This window comes from Theropithecus gelada, chromosome 14 (genome assembly GCF_003255815.1).
Source record: "Theropithecus gelada isolate Dixy chromosome 14, Tgel_1.0, whole genome shotgun sequence".
Taxonomy (NCBI): Eukaryota; Metazoa; Chordata; class Mammalia; order Primates; family Cercopithecidae; genus Theropithecus; species Theropithecus gelada.
The window spans coordinates 55653501-55676342 of NC_037682.1; the positions used below are offsets into that span (position 1 = coordinate 55653501).

The 22842-nt window shown below is 39.7% G+C and overlaps 1 protein-coding gene across 1 annotated transcript in view; it reads left to right on the forward strand.

Annotated features, from left to right (window-relative positions):
- The window catches only part of SBF2 (SET binding factor 2), a 523750-nt gene that overhangs the window by 402120 nt on the left and 98788 nt on the right, over positions 1-22842 (forward strand). Inside the window, exon 17 of the mRNA XM_025356625.1 lies at positions 2828-2896. Within this exon, the coding sequence (XP_025212410.1) occupies positions 2828-2896 (69 nt within the window). The remainder of the gene's footprint in view (positions 1-2827; positions 2897-22842) is intronic.

Here is a 22842-nt window from a genome sequence, read left to right on the forward strand (position 1 = left end):
TGATACCTTTTCTTCCACTAGATCAAATTGGCTACTGAAGCTTGTGCATGTGTCATGTAGTTCTCATGCCATGGTTTTCAACTCCATCAGGTCATTTAAGGACTTCTGTAGACTGTTTATTCTAGTTAGCCATTCGTCTAATCTTTTTTCAAGGTTTTTAGCTTCTTCACAATGGGTTCAAACATCCTCCTTTAGCTCAGAGAAGTTTGTTACTGCCGATCGTCTTAAGCCTTCTTCTCTCATCTCATCAAAGTCATTCTCCATCCAGCTTTGTTCTGTTGCTGGCAAGGAGCTGCATTCCTTTGAAGGAATAGAGGCGCTCTGATTTTTAGAATTTTCAACTTTTCTGCTCTGTTTTCTCCCCATCTTTGTGGTTTTATCTATCTTTTGTCTTTGATGGTGACATACAGATGGGGTTTTGGTACGGATGTCCTTTCTGTTCGTTAGTTTTCCTTCTAACAGTCAGGATCCTCAGCTGCAGGTCTGTTGGAGTTTGCTGGAGGTCAACTCCAGACCTTGTTTGCCTGAGTATCATCAGCGGAGGCTGCAGAACAGCAAATATTGCAGAACGGCAAATGTTGCTTTCTGATCCTTCCTCTGGAAGCTTCGTCTCAGAGGGGCACCCGGCTATATGAGGTGTCAGTGGGCCCCTCCTGGGACGTGCCTCCCAGTTAGGCTACTCATAGGTCAGGGACCCACTTGAGGAGGCAGTCTGTCTGTTCTCAGATCTTAAACTCCATGCTGGCAGAACCACTACTCTCTTCAAAGCTGTCAGACAGGGACGTTTAAGTCTGCAGAAGTTTCTGCTGCCTTTTGTTCAGCTATGCCCTGCCCCCAGAGGTGGAGTCTACATAGGCAGGAAGGCCTCCTTGAGCTGCAGTGGGGTCCACCCAGTTCAAGCTTCCTGGTGGCTTTGTTTACCTACTCTAACCTCAGCAATGGTGGACACCCCTCCCTCAGCCTCACTGCCACCTTGCAGTTCGATCTCAGACTGCTGTGCTAGCAGTGAGTGAGGCTCCATGAGTGTGGGACCCTCTGAGCCAGGCACGGGATATAATCTCCCGGTGTGCCATCTGTTAAGGCCATTGGAAAAGTGCAGTATTAGGGTGGGAGTGTCCTGATTTTCCAGGTACCATCTGTCACAGCTTCCCTTTGCTAGGAAAGGGAATTCCCCAACCCCTTGTGCTTGCCAGGTGAGGCGATGCCCCGCCCTGCTCCATGGGCTGCACCTCCTGTCTGACAAGTCCTAGTGAGATGAACCCAGTACCTCAGTTGGAAATGCAGAAATCACCCGTCTTCTGCCTCACTCACACTGGAGCTGCAGACTGGAGCTGTTCCTATTCAGCCATCTTGGAACCTCTCTCCACCGCATTGTGTTTATTCACTTATCTGTCAGTAGACACCTGAGTCACTTTTACCTTTTGCCTATTGTGAATAATGCTTCTGTGAATATGAGTATACAGAAACCTGTTTGAGTTCTTGTTTTCTATTCTTTTGGGTATATGCCCAGAAGAATAACTGTAATATACAGTAATTATATATTTCTTTATTTTTTGTGTGTGTGGAATTGCTATAGACAGTCACTGTGCCATTTTACATTCCCACTGAGATTTCCTGAACTTTCTGTTCATTAGCATTTCACTCAATGGGTTTTAGAATCAGTGATATATCTTGTCTGATCAATAGCAAGATCCCCCACGCCACCCACCCCTCCTTTTTTTTTCTGAGACAGCCTCACTCTGTCATCCAGGCTGGAGTGCAGTGGCAGGATCTTGGCTCACTGCAACCTCCGCCTCCTGGGTTCAAGCGGTTCTCCTGCCTCAGCCTTCCAAGTAGCTGGGATTACAGGCGCCCGCCACCATGACTGGCTAATTTTTGTATTTTTAGTAGAGACAGGGTTTCACCGTGTTGACCAGGCTGGTCTCCAACTCCTGACCTCAGGCGATCCACCTGCCTTGGCCTCCCAAAGTGCTGGGATTACAGGCATGAGCCACCGCACCCGGCCTGCAAGATAACCCTTTTTATATAACAGTGAGAGAGAAAAAAATACCTCCAGTCAATTATAAGATGATCCCAATCTCAGAAGTGTTAAAATGTGCAAAAAATGTATCTTAGTCTCAATGGAATATAGTTGGTAAACATACTAAAACCCCCTCCAAAAAAAATTTGTGTAAGTTACACAACTTTTAACACAATCTTTGTGGAGGAGGAAAGTAAAAGTGGCTACTCAGCAATAGTGTATGAAAATACCTTTCTCAAATGTACTTTTACATTATTTACAAAAGAATGTGGGCCAGGCACAGTGGCTCATGCCTGTAATCCCAACACTTTGGGAGGCCGAGGCAGGCGGATCACAAGGTCAGGCAATGAAGACCATCCTGGCTAACGTGGTGAAACCCCATCTCTACTAAAAGTAAAAAAAATTAGCTGGGTGTGGTGGCGGGCGCCTGTAGTCCCAGCTACTTGGGAGGCTGAGGCAGGAGAATGGTGTGAACCCGGGAGGCACAGCTTGCAGTGAGCTGAGATCGCACTACTGCACTCCAGCCTGGGCAACAGAGCAAGACTCCATCTCAAAAAAAAAAAAAAAAAAAAAAAAAAAAGAATGTGCTTCACACACAGTTTTTTACCCCAAAACTTACCTAGCTATGCCTTAATGGCAGTTTGGAATAAAAGTACAAACCCCTCCATCAGGTCCTCTGCAAAATAAAAATAAAAAGGTAAAAACCCCATAGGACGGTAAACAGTGTATTCCAGATGTTAGTTCCCATATATTTGTGATTTCTGGTAAAAGTATCCTAATGCTCTTTTGTCTTTGTTTTGCTTAAAGGATTGTTCAAGTTTAGAAGAATATAACATTGCCGCAGCATTACTCCCTTTGACCAGTGCTTTCTATAGGGTAAGTTTCATTGGTCCATATATAAGCTTGTTACGATTTACATAAATGTATTCAGTTTGATTTATTATGGAACTACATGAGTCCTGTCCTCTTAGTAGTATGCCTAAGATATATCTGTGGTTATATTTATTATAACATTTATTGCTATGTGTAGGAAATTTAATATAGAACACTAAATCATCTCCTAAAATAGCACCCACACCCATTACATCCTTTTCCTTAATTTTCTTTATAACACTTTAAAACATCTGAATTTATGTTACATATTGGTTTGTTTACATGTTTTTTCCCCACCATAGAAAGTAAATTCCATGAGGCTGGGATATTGTCTGTCTTCTTTACTGCTATGTTCCAGGGCCACTCAGCAAATATTTATTGAATGAATGACATTGAAGCCGGAAATTAGAGTTTAACTTTACTGGTAATTTCTGTGAACCTTCTGAGAATTTTCCGGAATGTTCAAAGTGATTTCTTAAAATTCTGTCACTTATTACAGTTATATCTATGCTTTTTCATAAATAGATTAATTCTTATGGCAGACAAAAATCAGCAAATTTCTTTTCCCGTGAAAGACTTGTAAAGCATTAGATAACCACCCACACTTGGAACAATGCATTTAATACGTCCTTTTGAAATATGCAATAATGTACAGTAATTCTGTGGTAGCAGCTCACTTACTATTCAGCCATATGCACAGTCAGCTTCAAGAAGCAATAAGGTAACAAGTTTGGTAACTGCCATACTGTTTCTCTCTGTTAGCAGAGTAATCATACATACTTAATGTTTTAGTGGTGGGCTTGGATTTGATTTTTTGTGGTTGGCATGGTTTGTTGTTGGATGAGTTTGTTTTGGATTGTTTTGGTTTAGGGATGAATCAGTCAAGGTCCAATCAGGAAGCAGAAATCACACCAGTAATTTGAACAGAGAAATTTTATTTTATTTTTATTTTTATTTTTATTATTAATTTATTGAGATGGAGTTTTAGCTCTTGTTGCCCAGGCTAGAGTGCAATGGCGCAATCTCGGCTCACTGCAACCTCCTCCTCCCATGTTCAAGCGGTTCTCCTCAGCTGCCCAAGTGGCTGAGATTATAGGCATACACCACCACACTTGGCTGATTTTTTGTATTTTTAGTAGAAATGAGGTTTCACCATGTTGGTCAGGTGGGTCTCGAACTCCTGACCTCAGGTGATCCACCCATCTCGGCCTCCCAAAGTGGTGGGATTGCAGGCATGAGCCACCGTGCCCAGCCTATTTTTATTTTTTTGAGACAGGGTTTCACTCTGTTGCCCAGGCTGTAGTGCAGTGGCACAATCTTAGCTCCCTACAACCTCTGCCTCCTGGGCTCAAGTGATCCTCCCGTCTCAGCCTCCCAAGTAGCTGAAACTACAGGCACACGCCACCACACCCAGCTAATCTTTTTTTTTTTTTTTTGGTTTTATTTTTTGAGATGGAGTCTTGCTCTGTCGCCCAGGCTGGAGTGCAGTGGTGCGATCTGAGCTCACTGCAACCTCCACCTCGCAGGTTCAAGCAATTCTCCTCCCTCAGCCTCCTGAGTAGGTGGGATTGCAGGTGCATGCCACCACACCCAGCTAATTTTTGTATTTTTAGTAGAGACGGGGTTTCACCATGTTGGCCAGGATGGTCTTGATCTCTTGACTTCATGATCCTCTTGTCTTGGCCTCCCAAAGTGCTGGGATTACAAGTGTGAGCCACCGCGTCTAGCAGATTTCTGTAATTTTTCGTAGAGACAGAGTTTCACCATGTTGCCCAGTCTGGTCTCAAATTCCTAAACTCGAGCTATCTGCCCACCTTGGCCTCCCAAGGTGCTGGGATTACAGGGGTAAGCCACCACACCTGACCAGAAATTTTAATATAGGGAGTTATTAAGTAGTAATAGGGGATTAACTACTAAGAGGTAAAGAGAATTCTTAAGAGTACAGGAATAGAATATAGGGAGCAACTACTGCCTCTAGAGCTCAGGCATAGTACCCAACAAAGAAGCAGACTTGGAAGAAAGCCCCTCCCCAGATCTAGGCTGATTCAGATCATGTTGGAGAGGTGTTGTGGCCACTGGATGGCATAAAATTTCAACAGACCAGAACTGGCAAGCAGTAAACTGCCTGCTGGAGTGCTGGCAAGACTTGCTAGGAAGCCACCCATTAGGATGGCCCTGAAACTTCTAGGGTGCCAGTGAAACTTGATAGGAAGCTACCACCTGGGGTACCGCTGAAACTTTATAGATAGTGAGCACTGCCACTGTAGTCCCACACACCACCAGTAGGTGCCTACCACAGTAGCAAGAAGGAGAAAGTACACCAGAACTAGGAAGAGAATCCACTTCCTACTGCAGTGTTCCTTCAGCATCTTTACTGGCAAAGCTTAATATTCTGCATTTTAGCAAAGGAGAAGTGTTTATAAGGGCCAGTTCCAGTATCACAAAGCAAGACAGAGAAGGATAAGTTTGGAAGACAGAAGTACTGCATTGATTACAGAGGGGTTAGGTAAGGTAGATCACACTGATTCTCGGATATTTTCTAAATCTGTACCTTTTGGAAAATTATTTCTAGTGCATATTAGATTTGTTGATTAAGGAAGTAGATATAAATTGCATTATCCTGGGCACAAATTGCAAATTAGCCATCCTCATACTGTCTAGCCAGTATAAACTCCTGGGTCTTGCTAGCATTGCTTCAGAGAATGGACTCAGCTGCTTGTCTTGTTTAAACTTACTTTTAAAATATTTTAAATAACATTATTAATTTTTTTCAATGGAACAAAAGTTTATTGGGTATCTCAATATAAAAAGCTACTATGACAGGCAACATCATGGGCAGCAACATTAATCAAACATTGACATGGTCCCTAGGAACTTATATTAATAGTCTAATACTGCAGATAATTTTTAAAAATCAAACTGATCCGCAATGCCACCAACCAGATGGACATTATCTTAAGTAAAAGTTATGTGTGTGTGTATGTATATATATATATATATATATATATACACGGGCCAGGTACGGTGGCTCACGCCTATAATCCCAACACTTTGGGAGGCCGAGGCGGGCGGATCACCTGAGATCGAGAGTCCAAGACCAGACTGACCAACATGGAGAAACCTCATCTCTACTAAAAATACAAAATTAGCGGTGCATGGTGGCGCATGCCTGTAATCCCAGCTATTTGAGAGACTGCAGCAGGAGAATCACTTGAACCTCGGAGGTGGAGGTTGCCATGAACCGAGATCATACCATTGCACTCCAGCCTGGGCAACAAGAGCAAAACTCCATCTTAAAAAAAAAAAAAAAAAAAATTCATATATATATATATATATATTCCAGATAGTACAGAAAGGAACAAAATGCAAAGTAAAAGTTCCCTTTTCCACTTTCATCCCATTTCCTCTGAACCATTGGTTTCCTTCCTGGGGAAAAGGAGTGGGAGTGGGGGTGAGGGGCCAGGGAAGAGTCATGCATTACTGCCAGCATATGCAGGTTAAAATTTTCTTTTTTTTGGTGGTGGATCATTTGAAGTCAGGAGTTCGAGACCCGCCTGGCCAACATGGTGAAACCCCATCTCTACTAAAAATACAAAAATTAGCCAACCATGGTGGAGTGCACCTGTAATCCCAGCTACTCGGGAGGCTGAGGCAGGAGAACCGCTTGAACTCAGGAGGCAGAGGCTGCAGTGAGCTGAGATCATGCCACTGCACTGCAGCCTGGGTGACAAAGCGAGACTATGTCTCAAAATAAAAATAAAAAATAATTTTTTAAAAAAGTATCTTTTTAACAAAAAGAAACCATTTACACTATTTTCACACCTTGATTTTTTCACTTAGTAGTACGTCTTGGTCATCCTCTCATAATAGCACATACCTAATTATTTTTAATTACTCCATTTATATTTTTAATGAAAAGATGGCATATATGTACCTACTAATCTCATATGAGCAGAATATTTCTTTAGCCCAGATGAAAGGTTATGTTTATCTTTTAGAGTTTTATTTAGTGTCAAAGTGTTCAAGATTTCCCACTTGTAACATTTCCTGTCTTAGATCCTTTGGAATTTGTCATGCAACAGCCACCACAAATTACTTTGTCCCCTAGATTGTAAGCCTACAGTTCCTTCTTCCTTCTTTCCTCTTTTACTAAGTTGCATGTGATTCACTAACTCTTATGGAAGCCTTCTTTGAAGGTGGTACCTTAACAGCCAGGTTTAAATTCTCAGGATTACTTTTACTGTGAAAAATAATGTAATCTTTTATACTTATGTTTGTTGTTTATATGGTACTTTCAGTTTTGATTTCAGTTTATTAGATATGGCAAGCCCTGTGCTTATGTCTGTTTCAGAGTAATCACAGATTAGTAGCACATAATCCTTACCCTCAGGACACATACTAATGGCCTTTCATATCCATTGGTCAGCTGTTGACAGTAGAGGAATCATTTCAAAGTTGATGAATAATAACATTGAGCTACTCATTGATTTACTTATGCCCTTTTCATTTAAAGATTATGTTTATTAAATTCAGAGCCAGAGTGTATACGGAGAATATGTAAAGCAGGGGTTCATATCTAAAGGTTACTTTTATAGAAGGGAAATAATAAAGTAAAACCCAATAGAGCAGAAATAGAACCACAAAGAATACTTTTGTATTATTCCTTCCCAACAATAACAGTGAGCAACAGTGAAAGTCATGGCCCCTTTACCACAAGCCACCGTTTAACTTTTTTTTTTTCTTTTTTGAGACAGAGTTTCGCTCTTTTCGCCCAGGGTGGAGTGCAATGGCGCAATCTCGGCTCACTGCAACCTCTGCCTCCTGGGTTCAAGTGATTCTCCCACCTCAGCCTCCCGAGTAGCTGGGATTACACGTGCCCATCACCATGCCTGGCTTATTTTTGTATTTTTACTGTAGAGATGGGGTTTCACCATGTTGGCCAGGCTGGTCTTGAACTCCTGGCCTCAGGTGATCCACCTGTCTCAACCTCCCAAAGTGCCGGGATTACAGGCATGAGCCACATACCCGGCTGCCACCTTTAACTTAATGCCTTCTCTCCAGTGAACCATGCACCTCAGGGTCACCTGCTGTAGTTCTTAATAACCAGGGTATTCCGGAGGGTTTCCTGGAATCTGTCAAAATATGGCAAAGCCCTCCCATTACTTCTTTGAGGCACATCTGTTATTGATACTCAAAATGACTCCCAGGAGAGCTAACACTTTCTCCTTTGGTACCCATTATAGCCTATGTTTACCCTGAGAGGAAAAATAAATACCCTATTTACCTTAAATGCAATCATCCTGACGTGAAGCCTTTCCAGATTCTAAAGATCCCCACATGTAGTTGGCATTTGAGGAAGTTTTATTGACTGAGTTAGGTCTTCAGAATAAAAGCATTATTCAGACACTCAGTCTCAGGAGAAACATTTTTTCTTCAAAATTCTCCAACATGTAAAAAATTATTTTCTAGTATCTAGCCATTAAAAAGACTTACTTGTTTGAAGAAGATTGTTGAAGTAAATTTATATATCATAAAATTCACCCATTTTAAGTATGTATTTTAGTAATTTTAGTGTTTTACAGAGTGGTAAAACCATCACCACAGTCTAATTTTAGAACATTTCTCAAAAACAAAAATAAGTAAGTAAATAAATAAATAAATAGGCCAGGAGTGATGATTCATGACTGTAATCCCAGCACTTTGGGATGCCGAGGCAGTTAGATCACCTGAGGTCAGGAGTTTAAGTCCAGCCTGGCCAACATGGTGAAACCCCTGTCTCTACTGAAAATACAAAAATTAGCTGGGTGTGGTGGCACGTTCCTGTAATCCCAGCTGCTTGGGAGGCCGAGGCAGAAGAATCAATTGAACTTGGGAGGCGGAGTTTGCAGTGAGCCGAGATTACGCCATTGCACTCCAGCCTGGGCGACAAAGTGAGACTGTCTCAAAAATAAAAAATGGAAATAAATAAATAGATAGATAGAACACTTCTGTCACCCCAAAAAGAAACCTTATGCCCATTCACAGTCACTCCCCATCCCCATGCAACCACTAATCTGCTTTCTGTCTCTATAAATTTGTCTTTTCTAGGCATTTTATTTAAAGGGAATTATACAATGTATGTTCTTTTGTGTGTTGCTTCTCTCACTGAGCATGATGGTTTTGAGGTTCACCCATGTCGTTAGAAGATTTCTTTAAGACTGCTAATTATTAAGAATTTTCCACACCTGGAGGGTTTAGGTAACCTGTATTATTTCAAAATGTGTCTAATTCAGTATATAATATATAATTAAACTAATTATCTTACAAATATATTAGGAAAAAATGTGAGATGTACAACATCACTCCTCAGTCTAAAGAAATAGAAATGTACATTTCTACCTGATTTTATAGTTATGTAATTTCTTGATTGCTGAATTTTAGCTTTGGCTTATACATTCTACATAAAGACCCACTAGTTTTTCTGGCTGTAAATAAAATTTTTAGACCTAGTTGTTATTTCCATTTCAAAATATGAAAGCCGATGGCAAGTAAATTCAGGGTAGGGTAATAGGAAAGTCTACCTGGAAAAAGTAATCTGTGTCATTTGTATGAATCTAACTTACCTAACCAGAGAAGCAGTTAGAAAAGTCACTTGTGTCATTTGTGTAAATCTAACTGACCTAATCAGTTAGTGACGTTAACGTATAGAGAGTCACAGCATTTCCTGAGCTAGCTAAGTGGTGACTTTCCTGCCACCATCAGACTCTAGCACTAATTCTTCCCCCAGCCGATACTCCCTAACATGAGTAAAGTAAAATCTGTGTTTTTCATGTCACAGCCTGGTGTTTCTTGTGTAAGTCCATTTACCTAACAGAACACGGTAAAGAATGGCAGTCCAGAGGAAGATGATAGGAATAATAAAGAGAGCTAATATTTACTGAACTTTTACTGCATACAAGATGCTACGTTTGACTTGCAGTACCTAATCTAACCCAATGAAATTTTATTTCATTTTAAGGTGAAGGAAATGTGGCTTGGAAAGAATCTATACTACCTAGCTAGTAAATGTCAGATCAGGACTCACTCAATTCTGTTTGATTTCAAACCTCATGTTCTTTAACTATAATAGAGTTCTTCAAATGAGTTACAATTTATGAAGCATACCTCTAGAAACTTTTAAAAAATATTTTTGCTTAGAGATATTGAGTTGGCATCACTCCTACTCTCTAATTTCTTCAGCCATTTTCACACATATAACCAGCAAGGATACTTCATTAAGTTTTGGCTTAGAGGGGGCAAAGTCAAGATGTTATGGTTTAATTAATTGTTACATAGTATTATTTATAAGTTTCAAATATTCATATATTTCTCTCTCTTTTTTTTTTTTTTTTGAGACGGGTTTTTAGCTCTGTCACCCAAGCTGGAGTACAATGATGCCATCTTGGCTGACTGCAACCTCCATCCCCTGGGCTTAGGCAATCCTACCACCTCAGCCTCCTCAGTAGCAGGACTGCAAGCATGCACCACCACACACAGCTAATTTTTTAAAATTTTTTTGTTTTGTAGAGATGACATCTCACTCTATTGCCCAGGCTGGTCTCAAACTCCTGGGCTCAAGTGATCCTCCCGCTTGGCTTCCCAAAGTGTTGGGATTATAGGCATGAGCCACCATGCCTGGCCATTTTCACATATTTCTAATAGGAAACATAGTTTTCAAAATTACACTAAATACACTTTTGTATTTCACTGATAATTCAGAAGTTTCTTGAATACTGGCTTCGCCTTAGTAATTAATATGGATCCTGATTGTCCTACTATAGATATGAGAGTTTGTAGGTAATTCTGATGGAATACAAATATGCCCATTTTCCATAGTATTGATATTGTGGCTAGAAGAAAAATCTTATAGAAATATAAAAAGTAGATATTTCATAAGTCATCACTTTTAATTGGTAAATGATAGATTCTTAAAAATTTACAAAATAGGAAAAGAATTTTGTTTTTTTTTTCAGACTTCATGATCTGGATACATTGCATTTCCTACAATAGGTCTCAAGGGATTATATTTTTGCCCCCCCAAAAAAAAGATGGGGCCGGGCGCGGTGGCTCAAGCCTGTAATCCCAGCACTTTGGGAGGCCGAGACGGGCGGATCACGAGGTCAGGAGATCAAGACCATCCTGGCTAACACGGTGAAACCCCGTCTCTACTAAAAAATACAAAAAACTAGCCGGGCGAGGTGGCTGGCGCCTGTAGTCCCAGCTACTCAGGAAGCTGAGGCAGGAGAATGGCGGGAACCCGGGAGGCAGAGCTTGCAGTGAGCCGAGATCCGGCCACTGCAGTCCAGCCTTAGCGACAGAGCGAGACTCCGTCTCAAAAAAAAAAAAAAAAAAAAAAAGATGGGGGAGTGAGTGGGTGATGAAGGGTCTTTTTTCATCTTTTTTTCTGCTGTAAACCAAATATTAAACTTAAAAACAAATTAGCAGAAAAATGTTTGAGAGTGAAGACAAGTATCATTGCTGGCTGAATCCAAATTTGGCCTGGAAAAGATGTGAATGTGTTTATTACAGCACATCTTTCCAGCACAGCAGAATTTTAGAATGGTCAGATAATTAGTGTATTGCTTTTATTTCCTCCCTTCATTTTCTTCTTGTTCTTTAAGACAGTTTAGCATTCCTCCTCCTCCTCTTCCCTTTCAGCACAACCTCTCCTTGCTTCTCCCACTTTTCCTTTCTAGTTGTGAAAGACTGTCACTCTATCCTACTGCTCCTGGAAAACTTCTGCTTCTGAGAAACTGTGAATTATTATAATTAGTTTAGAACTAATGTTCTTTATTAAGATTAGTTTATATGTACTATTTAAACTAGTGATAGAAGGAAATTGGGGCAATTTACTCAGAAGCTCTACAACAATTAAATTGTGTTTTTCAGTGAATAAACAGTATTTTTAATCTTATTAAATTTATTTTTATAATATTTATTAATTTTTAATTTATGAAATATTTTTCTGAACTTGTCAACTTTTTTTGTGTGATGATTAACTTTTTTCATGTGATGGACAGTTTTTTTTTATATGATGAAAAAAGGTTTGGATCTTTTTGTTCATTCTTCAGAAGAATGAGGCAGCCTACTAAGACTGTTTCTTTCTCTACTCCAAAAGAAATACAGTACCGTTCAGTTCAGAGACATTGAAGTCCTATACTACCACGTCCTGAGTATTAGGACTACAAAGTCCAACAAGTCAAAATCTCCACCCTTAAACACACGCATGTACAGAGAAGATAGATTAGTAAAACAAATTATAGCATATGTATTCTAAAACAGATATAATCTAAGTACTGTAAGAATACATTAGTTCCTGGTGACCCAAGGAACACTCCCCAAAAATTGTGACATATATGCCCATGAATGGTAAATGAGCATTTGTCTTGCATGTGGGAATGAGATAAACAGTGAGTGAAGTATGAGATGACATAAATATTACAGGCAAAAAAAAAAAAAAACACTTGAATCACTTACTGGGAATTGTGACTGGAAATGGAGGCAGAAGGAACAGGATGGTGCCAGTGCACTCCAGAGTGAGACTCCGTCTCAAAAAAAAAAAAAGGCAGAAATCCACTTTTTAAAGATTTCCTAATTAATTATTAATAATAAAACAGGCTACCCGTAGCTTGGACTTCTATGTGGATCTGTCCAGAAACACGGAAAATTGCAGAATTTTAACTTGAAATTTTAACTTGAAAGATAGGTCCAGCTAAAAATATAAATTCAAGAGACTTCTACAGAGAGATGATTACCAAATTCTGTTGGAAGAAGATAAAAGAAAAAAGAATAGAGGTCAGAAACATGGAAGAAAAATCTATGGAATAACAAAGTGAAGAAAAGCTAAAGAATGAGACAGCACAAGAGAATCATGTGAAGATCAGGTGAAGTTGCAGAATTCCTATTTTGGAATAGAAGTTAAAAGAAAGTTGCTAATTTGAGCAGTCTTTAGTAGGTTATGTAGTGCCATTAAAAATCAACTGATCATTTATTTTGCAAGAAAACAGTGAGAAAGGAAACATAATTATGACTGAGCCAGGCTCTAATTTATTCTACAGTAGCATGGTATTTGATTATTCCTGTTGGCCCCTCAAAGTACGTTTTCTGTTTTAGAAGATCGTAACACTTCCCACAAACAGATAAAGGCAGCACGTGTTTGACAAAAGGAACAATGCCCTCTCTTCTAATTCTGAGACAGTAGGAGGTGAAGGCGAAGGTCGTACTGAAGGGAGGAGGCATCCCATCTCCTAGAAAGTCATGCTGTGGAAGATTGGGGGCAAGGCTACGGAGGTTGTCCTGTGTGAGTCTGTTTCAATTCTGATTCTGCCTTGGCCTTAGTTCACCAATCATCCTGGACCCTATTACAGGAGGATTCCAGAACCATCAAATAATTCCTGACATACACATTTAAAAGTAAAATTTTTACAATAGAATAAATAATAAAAACATGAAATTTTTTATTGAAATTTTTCATCTTCCAGAAAAAATGGATTTCTTCCAGAAGTATACCTCTTCTTACTTTGCTATCACCATGTATAGAATATAATATAAAGTGTCTGTCCTTACTAAATTGAAAAAGGAAGTAGCAAGCTTTAATGTCTACTGTGATTTTTCTCAGAACCAGTAAGATATCTACTGTTTCTACCCACTGTCTTATGTCTTATAAAACTTGAAGAAAAAATGATTGTGAAGTATACAGACCTAGACTTGAAAGAGTTTTATTCGTGGGCAACATGAGGGTTGGAAGAAGATACTAGACAGTATAGATTTAAATTTTCAATAATATTTTTAAATGTTCAAATAATACAACGAAAAGTTCATCATGAGCCACTCAAGAGTATTGGCATCATGTTCAGTAATGGGAAGTAATTACTCTGGTATTTTTTGTGTGGTGTTTTGGTTTTTTTTTTTTTTTTTGGGAGGCAAAGTCTCTATCTCCCAGGCCGGAGTGCAGTGGCGCAATCTCAGCTCACTGCAACCTCCATCTCCCGGGTTCAAGTGATTCTCCTGCCTCAGCTTCCTGAGTAGCTGGGATTACAGGCACCTACCACCACACCCAGCTAATTTTTGTATTTTTAGTAGAGATGGGGTTTTACCATGTTGGCCAGGCTAGTCTCAAACTCCTGACCTCAAGTGATCCGTCCATCTCAGCCTCCCAAAGTGCTGGGATTACAGGCGTGAGCCACCACGCCAGACCATAATTACACTATTTGAATATCTAGGTCCCAAAAAACTTTCTTTGGTTTATGGATTTACTGCCTTAGATTGTTTCCATGAAATGTTGAGAATGTGTTTACATGATTGAATATTTAAGTTATTTTGTTAGGTTTTCCTTTCCCAGACTATTACTTGGAACAATTGGAGAAGAATGGCTAATTTAGCCCAGAAAACACAGGGGAGAGTCTAAGCAGAAAGTCAGAAATGGCACAAACTACAGTGCCTCCCATAAGATGAGCAGATAGGGACTCTTCTGAGCCAAGGTTCCATTCAGCATGAGTATTTTATGCACCCACAGCTCTGTGGCAAATGCTTGACTTCTCTTCCGTTGTGCTCCAGGAAAACTGAAATTTGCAACCTTAGGATAAGGAGAAAGTACACCACCAAAACTATAGGAGGAAAATGCAGTTAGTCATCTTACAGTTGAGAAAAGCAGGGGGAGGAGCTAATACAGTATAGTAGGAATTCCTAATGCCAACCTACTTTCCTTTTTTTTTTTTTTCCGAGACGGAGTCTCGCGCTGTCACCCAGGCTGGAGTGCAGTGGTCGGATCTTGGCTCACTGCAAGCTCCGCCTGCCGGGTTTACGCCATTCTCCTGCCTCAGCCTCCCGAGTAGCTGGGACTACAGGTGCCCGCCACCACTCCCGGCTAGTTTTTTTTGTATTTTTTAGTAGAGACGGGGTTTCACCGTGTTAGCCAGGATGGTCTCGATCTCCTGACCTTGTGATCTGCCCGTCTCGGCCTCCCAAAGTGCTGGGATTACAGGCTTGAGCCACCGCGCCTGGCCTCCTTTTGTTTCTTTTACTTATATTGAACTTATATGTAAGATTTCATTTTTAAAAGCTAAAACCACATTTTTTTAAAGTAGGAAACCCCCTCCCATCTCTAAATGATCAGACTCAAAAACTAAAGGTCCGGATTATTGGCTCCTCTTCTTCATGTTGGCTCCTCGTTCTTCATCTAGCATAGAGCATTTCACAAAAACAGTTTCTCAAATTGAACTGATGATCTAATATTCAATACAAGAGCCCAGGTGTCCTGATTTCAGATCCATTATTGCTCAATATGGGCTCTAATCCTTTGACCTGGACCCGTGACTCTTAACTCTGCTGCACATTAGAATCACTTGGAGTGCCTTTTTTTTTTTTTTTTTTTTTTTTGAGATGGAGTCTCGCTCTGTCGCCCAGGCTGGAGTGCAGTGGCGTGGTCTCCACTCACTGCAAGCTCAGTCTCCCGTGTAGCTGGGACTACAGGCGCCCGCCACCGCACCCAGCTAATTTTTGTATTTTTAGTAGAGACGAGGTTTCACCGTGTTAGCCAGGGTGGTCTCGATCTCCTGACCTTGTGATCCACCTATCTCACCCTCCCAAAATGCTGGGATTACAGGCGTGAGCCACTGCGCCCGGCCCTGGAGTGCTTTTAAAGACAACAGATGGAAAGCCTCCATCAAAGGGTAGTTGAAAATAAAATCCTTGAGGCTAAAGCCATCAGTGTCTTAAAAATTCCAGAAGTATTCAAGGATCTCAGAACCCTAAGAGTCTGTCATTCACTTCTATGTAAATGCTGATGATGTCTAGTACAGCTTAATGACATACTTCACCAGTAGACACTGGTTATAAAGACAGTACTCTCCAGGCTAGCATGGCAGAGTACTTGGAGATTCTAGCCTCCAAAAAATAACTTAGGTCTGTAAGTTTCTGTAAGTTTAGGGTTCTAAAAGCTTAATGAAAAATGAGGGATACTTATTTTTAATTTATCACACCTGATGATTCAAATCAACAGTGTTTATTCAGCTCTTGTGTTCAGAACCCTTTGGCAGTCAAAATGAGGAACCTCAACATAGAAGATCTAGCCTCTGCCTTTGAGGGACTTGTGATTTATTATCATTGAGTTGAGGAAAAAGAACTCATAAAATATAATAATAATGATACATAGCATTGACTGAACACTTCCTAGGTACCAGATACTATACTGAGCACTTCACTAAGCACTTCGCATACACACATGTGAGGACTTAATCCTCACAATCATAACCTTGAGAGTTAGTCTGATTTCAGAACCTGTTCCCTTAACCATCAGTCAATCCATAGACTAGTGAGAGATAATAAAATGGCTGTTTGCGGGGACAGAACTGGAGTCCTCTGCTATGTCCTGGGTATAAAATTTTTAAAATCAATTTAAAATAAAAAAAAAAGTGGTTGTTCTTAAGCCACTAAGTTTTGGCTGTTTTTTTTTTTCCCCATACAGCAATAGATGGTAGAAATACTGGTACATAGTAAGTGCTATTGACATCTTAGCTAATATTGCTATTATTATATAGATCTTTGATGCCAGGTTATAAAATCCAGATATGTGATCAGTAGGGAACTTTTTCTTGTGTGTGTTTTTGTTTGTGTTTTTTGAGACGGAGTCTCGCTCTGTCGCCCAGACTGGAGTACAGAGGCATGATGTCGGCTCACTGCAACCTCCGCCTCCCGATTCAAGCAATCCTCCCACCTCAGCTTCCCTAGTAGCTGGAATTATAGGAGTATGCCACCACAACTGGCTGATTTTTGAATTTTTGGTAGAGACAGGTTTCACCACGTTGCCCAGGCTAATAGGTAGCTATTTTAGATGCTTGGGCAAGAGAGCAATGTGAATTAGATAATACTTTATTAAGTTTGTAATGAAGTATGGCTTAAAAGAAATATTGATTAGTGCAAGAGAAGATATGTTTACGCACTGTATTAGAAGTTTCACAAAAACAGAACTGTATGCAAGTGCAAATCAGTGGTTCAACACAAAATTACATATTACAGATATCTGCTGAAATTATACAATTGTATACCTTCTGTGATTTAGGATATTGTGTCACCATTAACAATTATTCTTCCTCATGGTAACGATCAAAATTTTACTGGCTTCATCCTAATCTTGTGAATTTTATAGGAAATTTTCTAAAAACAACAAAAGTAAAATTCAAAGTTTTCAAGGTTAAAAAATTTTGAAGAGGTTTGTTTTCACCCAAGGAAGCCCTAGAATACTTTTTCTGAAATGTTGTCTGGCGACTGCTTGCATTTTTGCTGTCTTTTAAGCCAAGGTGACATTTGTATTGGTCTGGAATTTTTGTCTCTTTACTAAGTAACTGGTTTCCGAATTGCATGTTTAATAACTTCTCATTATATTGTATAAAGATCTGTGGTGTTACAAGGAGAGCTGTGGAAAAACGACACATTTGTGCTTTATTGTTTTTCTTTTTTTAAACACAAGATCTCACTCTGTCACCCAGGCTGAAGTGCAGTGGCACGATCATGGCTCACTGCAGCCTCAAACTTCTGGGCTCAAGGGATCCTCCCACCTCAGCCTCTTGAGTAGCTGGGACTACAGGTGTGCACCACCATGCCTAGCCTATTTCTTATTATCATTTTTTTTTTTTTTAGAGATGGGGTTTTGCCATGTTGCCCAGGCTTTTATTGCTTTCCTCACAAAATCAACTTTGTTTAATTGGGGGGATGGGGAGAGTTGTAGAGACTCTACTTGGCCACAGCTAAAATCTGTTCTCTTTTCCATCCAAGAGAGCTAACTGAAGCTGACATGACTTCTGGGAAGTGTCTTGCAGGTGACCTCTGGGCGTGCCCCATGCCAAAGTGTTATCATGAGAAATCAGTCCAACAGGAGTGAGATTTGAATCCTCTGGAAGGATTAAGGCAGGGGAAAAGTATCTGGACAGTATCCCCTTATTTGGAATTAATAAACTAAATTTTTACAGCATAACTCTCTCTGTAGTTATGAGAAATGAGATGCATGTAACAATTAAAAGTTACTCGTTCTTTCTAAAACAACTGTATTATCGGTTTCACTGGCTTCATCCCCGTGTTTTGAACCTCATATGTGATAGTACATTTTAGAATCACCATCCCAGCCCCCAGCAGAGTGCTAAACACATTTTTGGAACTCTAAGCACTTCACATACACACATGTGAGGACTTAATCTTCACAAACATAACCTTGAGAATTAGTCTGATTTCAGAACCTATTCCCTTAACCATCAGTCAATCCATAGACTAGTGAGAGGTAATAAAATGATTGTTTGGGGGAACAACCATTGGGGGATAATTTAGCCTTAGGTACTAGTGCCGTGCCAAGAGCTTTCTGTCCAAATACAAATCTTACCTTATTTAATCATTCATTTGGTTCATTTAAATATTTTATATGTCATGCTATTTTTGTTGTTGGACTTGAAGAAATGAGATTCTATATCCAAAAATGCCTTTTTATGCTATAAAAAGGCAAAGGAGCACTAGTATCTCTGTGAGTGGCTTGTATATAATCTTAAAACCACCATTGACTCCAGATCTTTTTGTTAAGCACTTGCCAGAGTCTTCTGAGGGCAGTAAAAGGATTAAGGCACGCATTTCTGAGGCTGGATATAAATAAATTATAGGTTTCCTTTTCCTTCTTCTTAAATTTGAAAATCATATTTCTTGTAATCCAAGTCATTGATTAAAATGCTGACAGGGCAGAATTTTGTAGCAGGCTGCTAGACACCCCCTTCTAGGATAGCTGCAATCCATGCAGTCATTAGACAAGGAGAATATGACAGGAAAAGTAATTTGGAATCAAATCACAGAATGTCTAGAATGTCATGTTAAGGAGTTTAGACTAATATTATTCTCTGGTCACTAAGGAGTACAAAATACTCTTGAGTAGGGCAGTGACGTGATTGTTGCAGAAATAAACTAGAGCATTGTAGAAGATAGGAAGATGAGAGATTAGAGCAACAGAGGCCACTTAGTAGGCTAATATAACAGACAAGTACTGATGAGGGTACTTAGAGAGAGATCCACATAGAGGTAGCAACAGTTACAAACCAAATCTACAGGGGCCAAACAAATAAGACAAATGAGTTAGCAGGCCACATGAAGAGCACATGTCCCATCTAAGGGGCAGCCTCTGCTCAGCTTCAGCAGTAGTTGCCATGCAGGGATGTAGGAACATTGCTATCACATCTTTAGGCTTTTCAAAAGAAGTGCGAAATTTAGATTGTATGTAAAACCTCTTCACTTTCAAATGTTGACTTCATTTTTCAAAAATCCTAGACAGCCAAAACAAAGCACATATGCGGTCAGATGTAGTTAATAGCATGCGAGCTTCACAACCTCTAGCTTTTAGCTTCTGGTTGTGAATTGTAGTTGTGTGGAAAGTTGTAAGGAAAAGGCCTGAACTCTGGGGCCAGAAAGATCTGGATTTGAATCTTGGCTCATTTTGAGATTTTTTTTTTTTTTTTTTTTTTTGAGACGGAGTCTCACTCGTTGTCCAGACTGGAGTGCAGTGGCACGATCTCAGCTCACTGCAACCTCCGCATCCCAGGTTCAAGCGATTCTCCTGCCTCAGCCTCCTGAGTAGCTGGAAATACCGGTGCACACCACTACACCCAGCCAATTTTTGTATTTTTAGTGAAGATGGAGTTTTGCCACTTTGGTGAGGCCAGTCTTGAGCTCCTGACCTCAAGTGATCCGCCTGCCTTGGCCTCCCAAAGTGCTGGGATTACAGACACTAACCACCACGCCTGGCCTCATCCAGGCGTGTTTAACTGTCTGAACTTTTATTAAACGAATGTTTAACTGTCTGAACTTTTATTTTTCTACTCGAAGATGGTGATAACTAAAGATGGAATTTTTTTCATTATTCACATAAAGCACCTAACATAGTGCCTGGCATATAGTAAGTGCACAGCGAATATTTGTTGAATGAAAGACAGGACATGAATTCAACTATAAATTGAATGTCTGCTTCACCAGTCACTGGATATATATTGACAAATAAAACAGACACAGTCCCTATGCTCAACAAGCTTAGCCCAGGTCCTCCAGGTGGCAAATGGCAAAACCCATGATGATGCATGTCAGCATCCTCCACCTTTGGGGTTGGAAGTCACAGGGCATACTTGATTATGTTGGTTTTTAGTGGACCCTAATATTTTCATTTAGGGCAAGGACTCTGTAGCCTGAAGATAGGAATTAGAATACTTTTAGTGAGATACAGCCTAATAACATAATTGAGAAAAGAATGGAAAATGCAAAACTCATGACTCGTGAATAACAAAAGCAAAGATTTTAATAACTATGTATCCCTAAAAAGAACTTTATGAACAGATTATTATTCTAGTTTAATTTTGCTTCAGTGGCACCGTTTCCTTTGTATTAGCCGGCATTGTTAGCATTTTTGAGAAGTCATAGATTTGATGAGGATTTGTGGAGGAGCTGCTGAATTACAGAAGAAATTATTATGGCAGAAAATCAGTTATGTGTTGCTGTAAATACTTGACTCAGTAACTCAGCAAATTCCCTTTATGTCCAAAGTGCAAACATTTTGTACCTAACTCAAAAGGTCTGTTTTTAATTTCTGCAGCTTTGCAGTTGTTCCTCTTTGTCACTGATAGATTTTTACATGTTAAGAGAGACATAAAGATAAAGAGAGGTCACTTTCAGAGGGAGTTTTAAGTATTGGGGAGATGAAAGCATGGGATTAACCCTCAGTCACAGGCATGTTTCAGTATTGATAGCAGGAGATTACCTGGAAGAAGTCAGAGAACCATCTGGAATGACTGTGGAGTTAGCTGGTTTTATTATACTCTTGGGTGACATTTCCAGCTAATAAAATTAGAATTAAAATTATAGTCTTAGAAGCAAGCCTCTGGGAAATATGTAATTAACCTTTTGGAATTTAACAAGCATTGTATGTACCTCCAGTACCTATATTTAAGATGCTTTAACCTAGCATTTGAATTGATGCCAAGATGTGCAAGACATGGTCTCTGCCCTCAAAGGCTATTAAGAGAGAGACTATATGTACACAGATTTTTAAAAATTATTTAGGTTTAATTCATAAAAACCTTAGAAGAAAACCTAGGCAATACCATTCAGGCCATAGGCATGGGCAAGGACTTCATTACTAAAACACCAAAAGCAACAGCAACAAAAGCCAAAATAGACAAATGGGATCTAATTAAACTAAAAAGCTTCTGCACGGGAAAAGAAACCACCATCAGAGTGAACAGGCAACCTACAGAATGGGGGAACATTTTTGTAATCTACCCATCTGACAAAGGGCTAATATCCAGAACCTACAAAGAGCTTAAACAAATTTACAAGAAAAAAACAACCCCATCAAAAAGTGGGCAAAGGATATGAACAGACACTTCTTAAAAGAAGACATTTATGCAGCCAACAGATACATGAAAAATTGCTCATCATCACTGGTCATCAGAGAAATGCAAATCCAAACCACAATGAGATACCATCTCACGCCAGTTAGAATGGTGATCATTAAAAAGTCAGGAAACAACAGATGCTGAAGAGGATGTGGAGAAATAGGAACTCTTTTACACTGTTGGTGGGAATGTAAACTAGTTCAACCATTGTGGAAGACAGTGTGGCGATTCCTCAAGGATCTAGAACTAGAAATACGACTTGACCAGCCATCCCATTACTGGGTATATACCCAAAGGATTATAAATCATGCTGCTATAAAGACCCATGCACACACATGTTTATTGTGGCACTATTCACAATAGAAAAGACTTGGAATCAACCCAAATGTCCATCAATGATAGATTGGATTAAGAAAATGTGGCACATATACATCATGGAATACTATACAGCCTTAAAAAAGAATGAGTTCATGTCCTTTGCAGGGACATGGATGAAGCTGGAAACCATCATTCTCAGCAAACTGTCACAAGGACAGAAACCAAACACCACGTGTTCTTACTCATAAGTGGAAGTTGAACAATGAGAACACATGGACACAGGAAGGGGAACATCTCACACCGGGGCCTGTCGTGGAGTGAAGGGCTGGGGGAGGCATAGCATTAGGAGAAATACCTAATGTAAATGATGAGTTGATGGGTACAGCAAACCAACATGGCACATGTATACATATGTAACCTGCACATTGTGCACATGTACCCTAGAACTTAAAGTATAATTTTAAAAAAATTATTTAGGTTTAATTAATGGTTTAGTGTTTAGTTTTTAAAACCTAATTGTTGGCATTTTAAAAATATTATCTCTTAATGAGCATACAAAAATAGGAACAACATAGGAACTTACTTCATATAATATATTTCCTTATAAAACAGTAGAGTATTATTTATTTTTTAAAAACTCTACTTTGATCATCTTTGTTGTCGTAGAAATACTAATACTTTATATTGTTATTATGGCTACTATTTTATCTTGTATCAAGCCTAAGAAAGGTTGTAGCATAGCATTTCAGCACATTTTAGAGCAAAAAATAGTCCTAAATGTAATAGAAAATAGAGTGAAATAATTGTTAAAGAAGTATAAACAAAGTTCTAGGCCAGCCATGGTGGCTCACGCCTGTAATCCCAGCACTTTGGGAGGCCGAGGTGGGTGGATTGCTTGAGGTCAGGAGTTTGAGACCAGCCTGGCCAACAAGGTGAAACCCTGTCTCTACTAAAAATACAAAATTTAGCTGGGGATGGTGGTGGGCGCCTGTAATCCCAGCTACTTAGGAGGCTGAGGCAGGAGAATTACTTGAACCAAGGAGCCTGAGGTTGCAGTGAGCCGAGATCGCCCCACTGCACTCCAGCCTGGGTGACAGAGCGAGACTACCTCTCAAAACAACAACAACAACAACAAAGTTCTACATAAGATAGTGTCATAGTCTGCTCAGGCTGTCATATTGAAATACCACCGAGTAGGTGTTT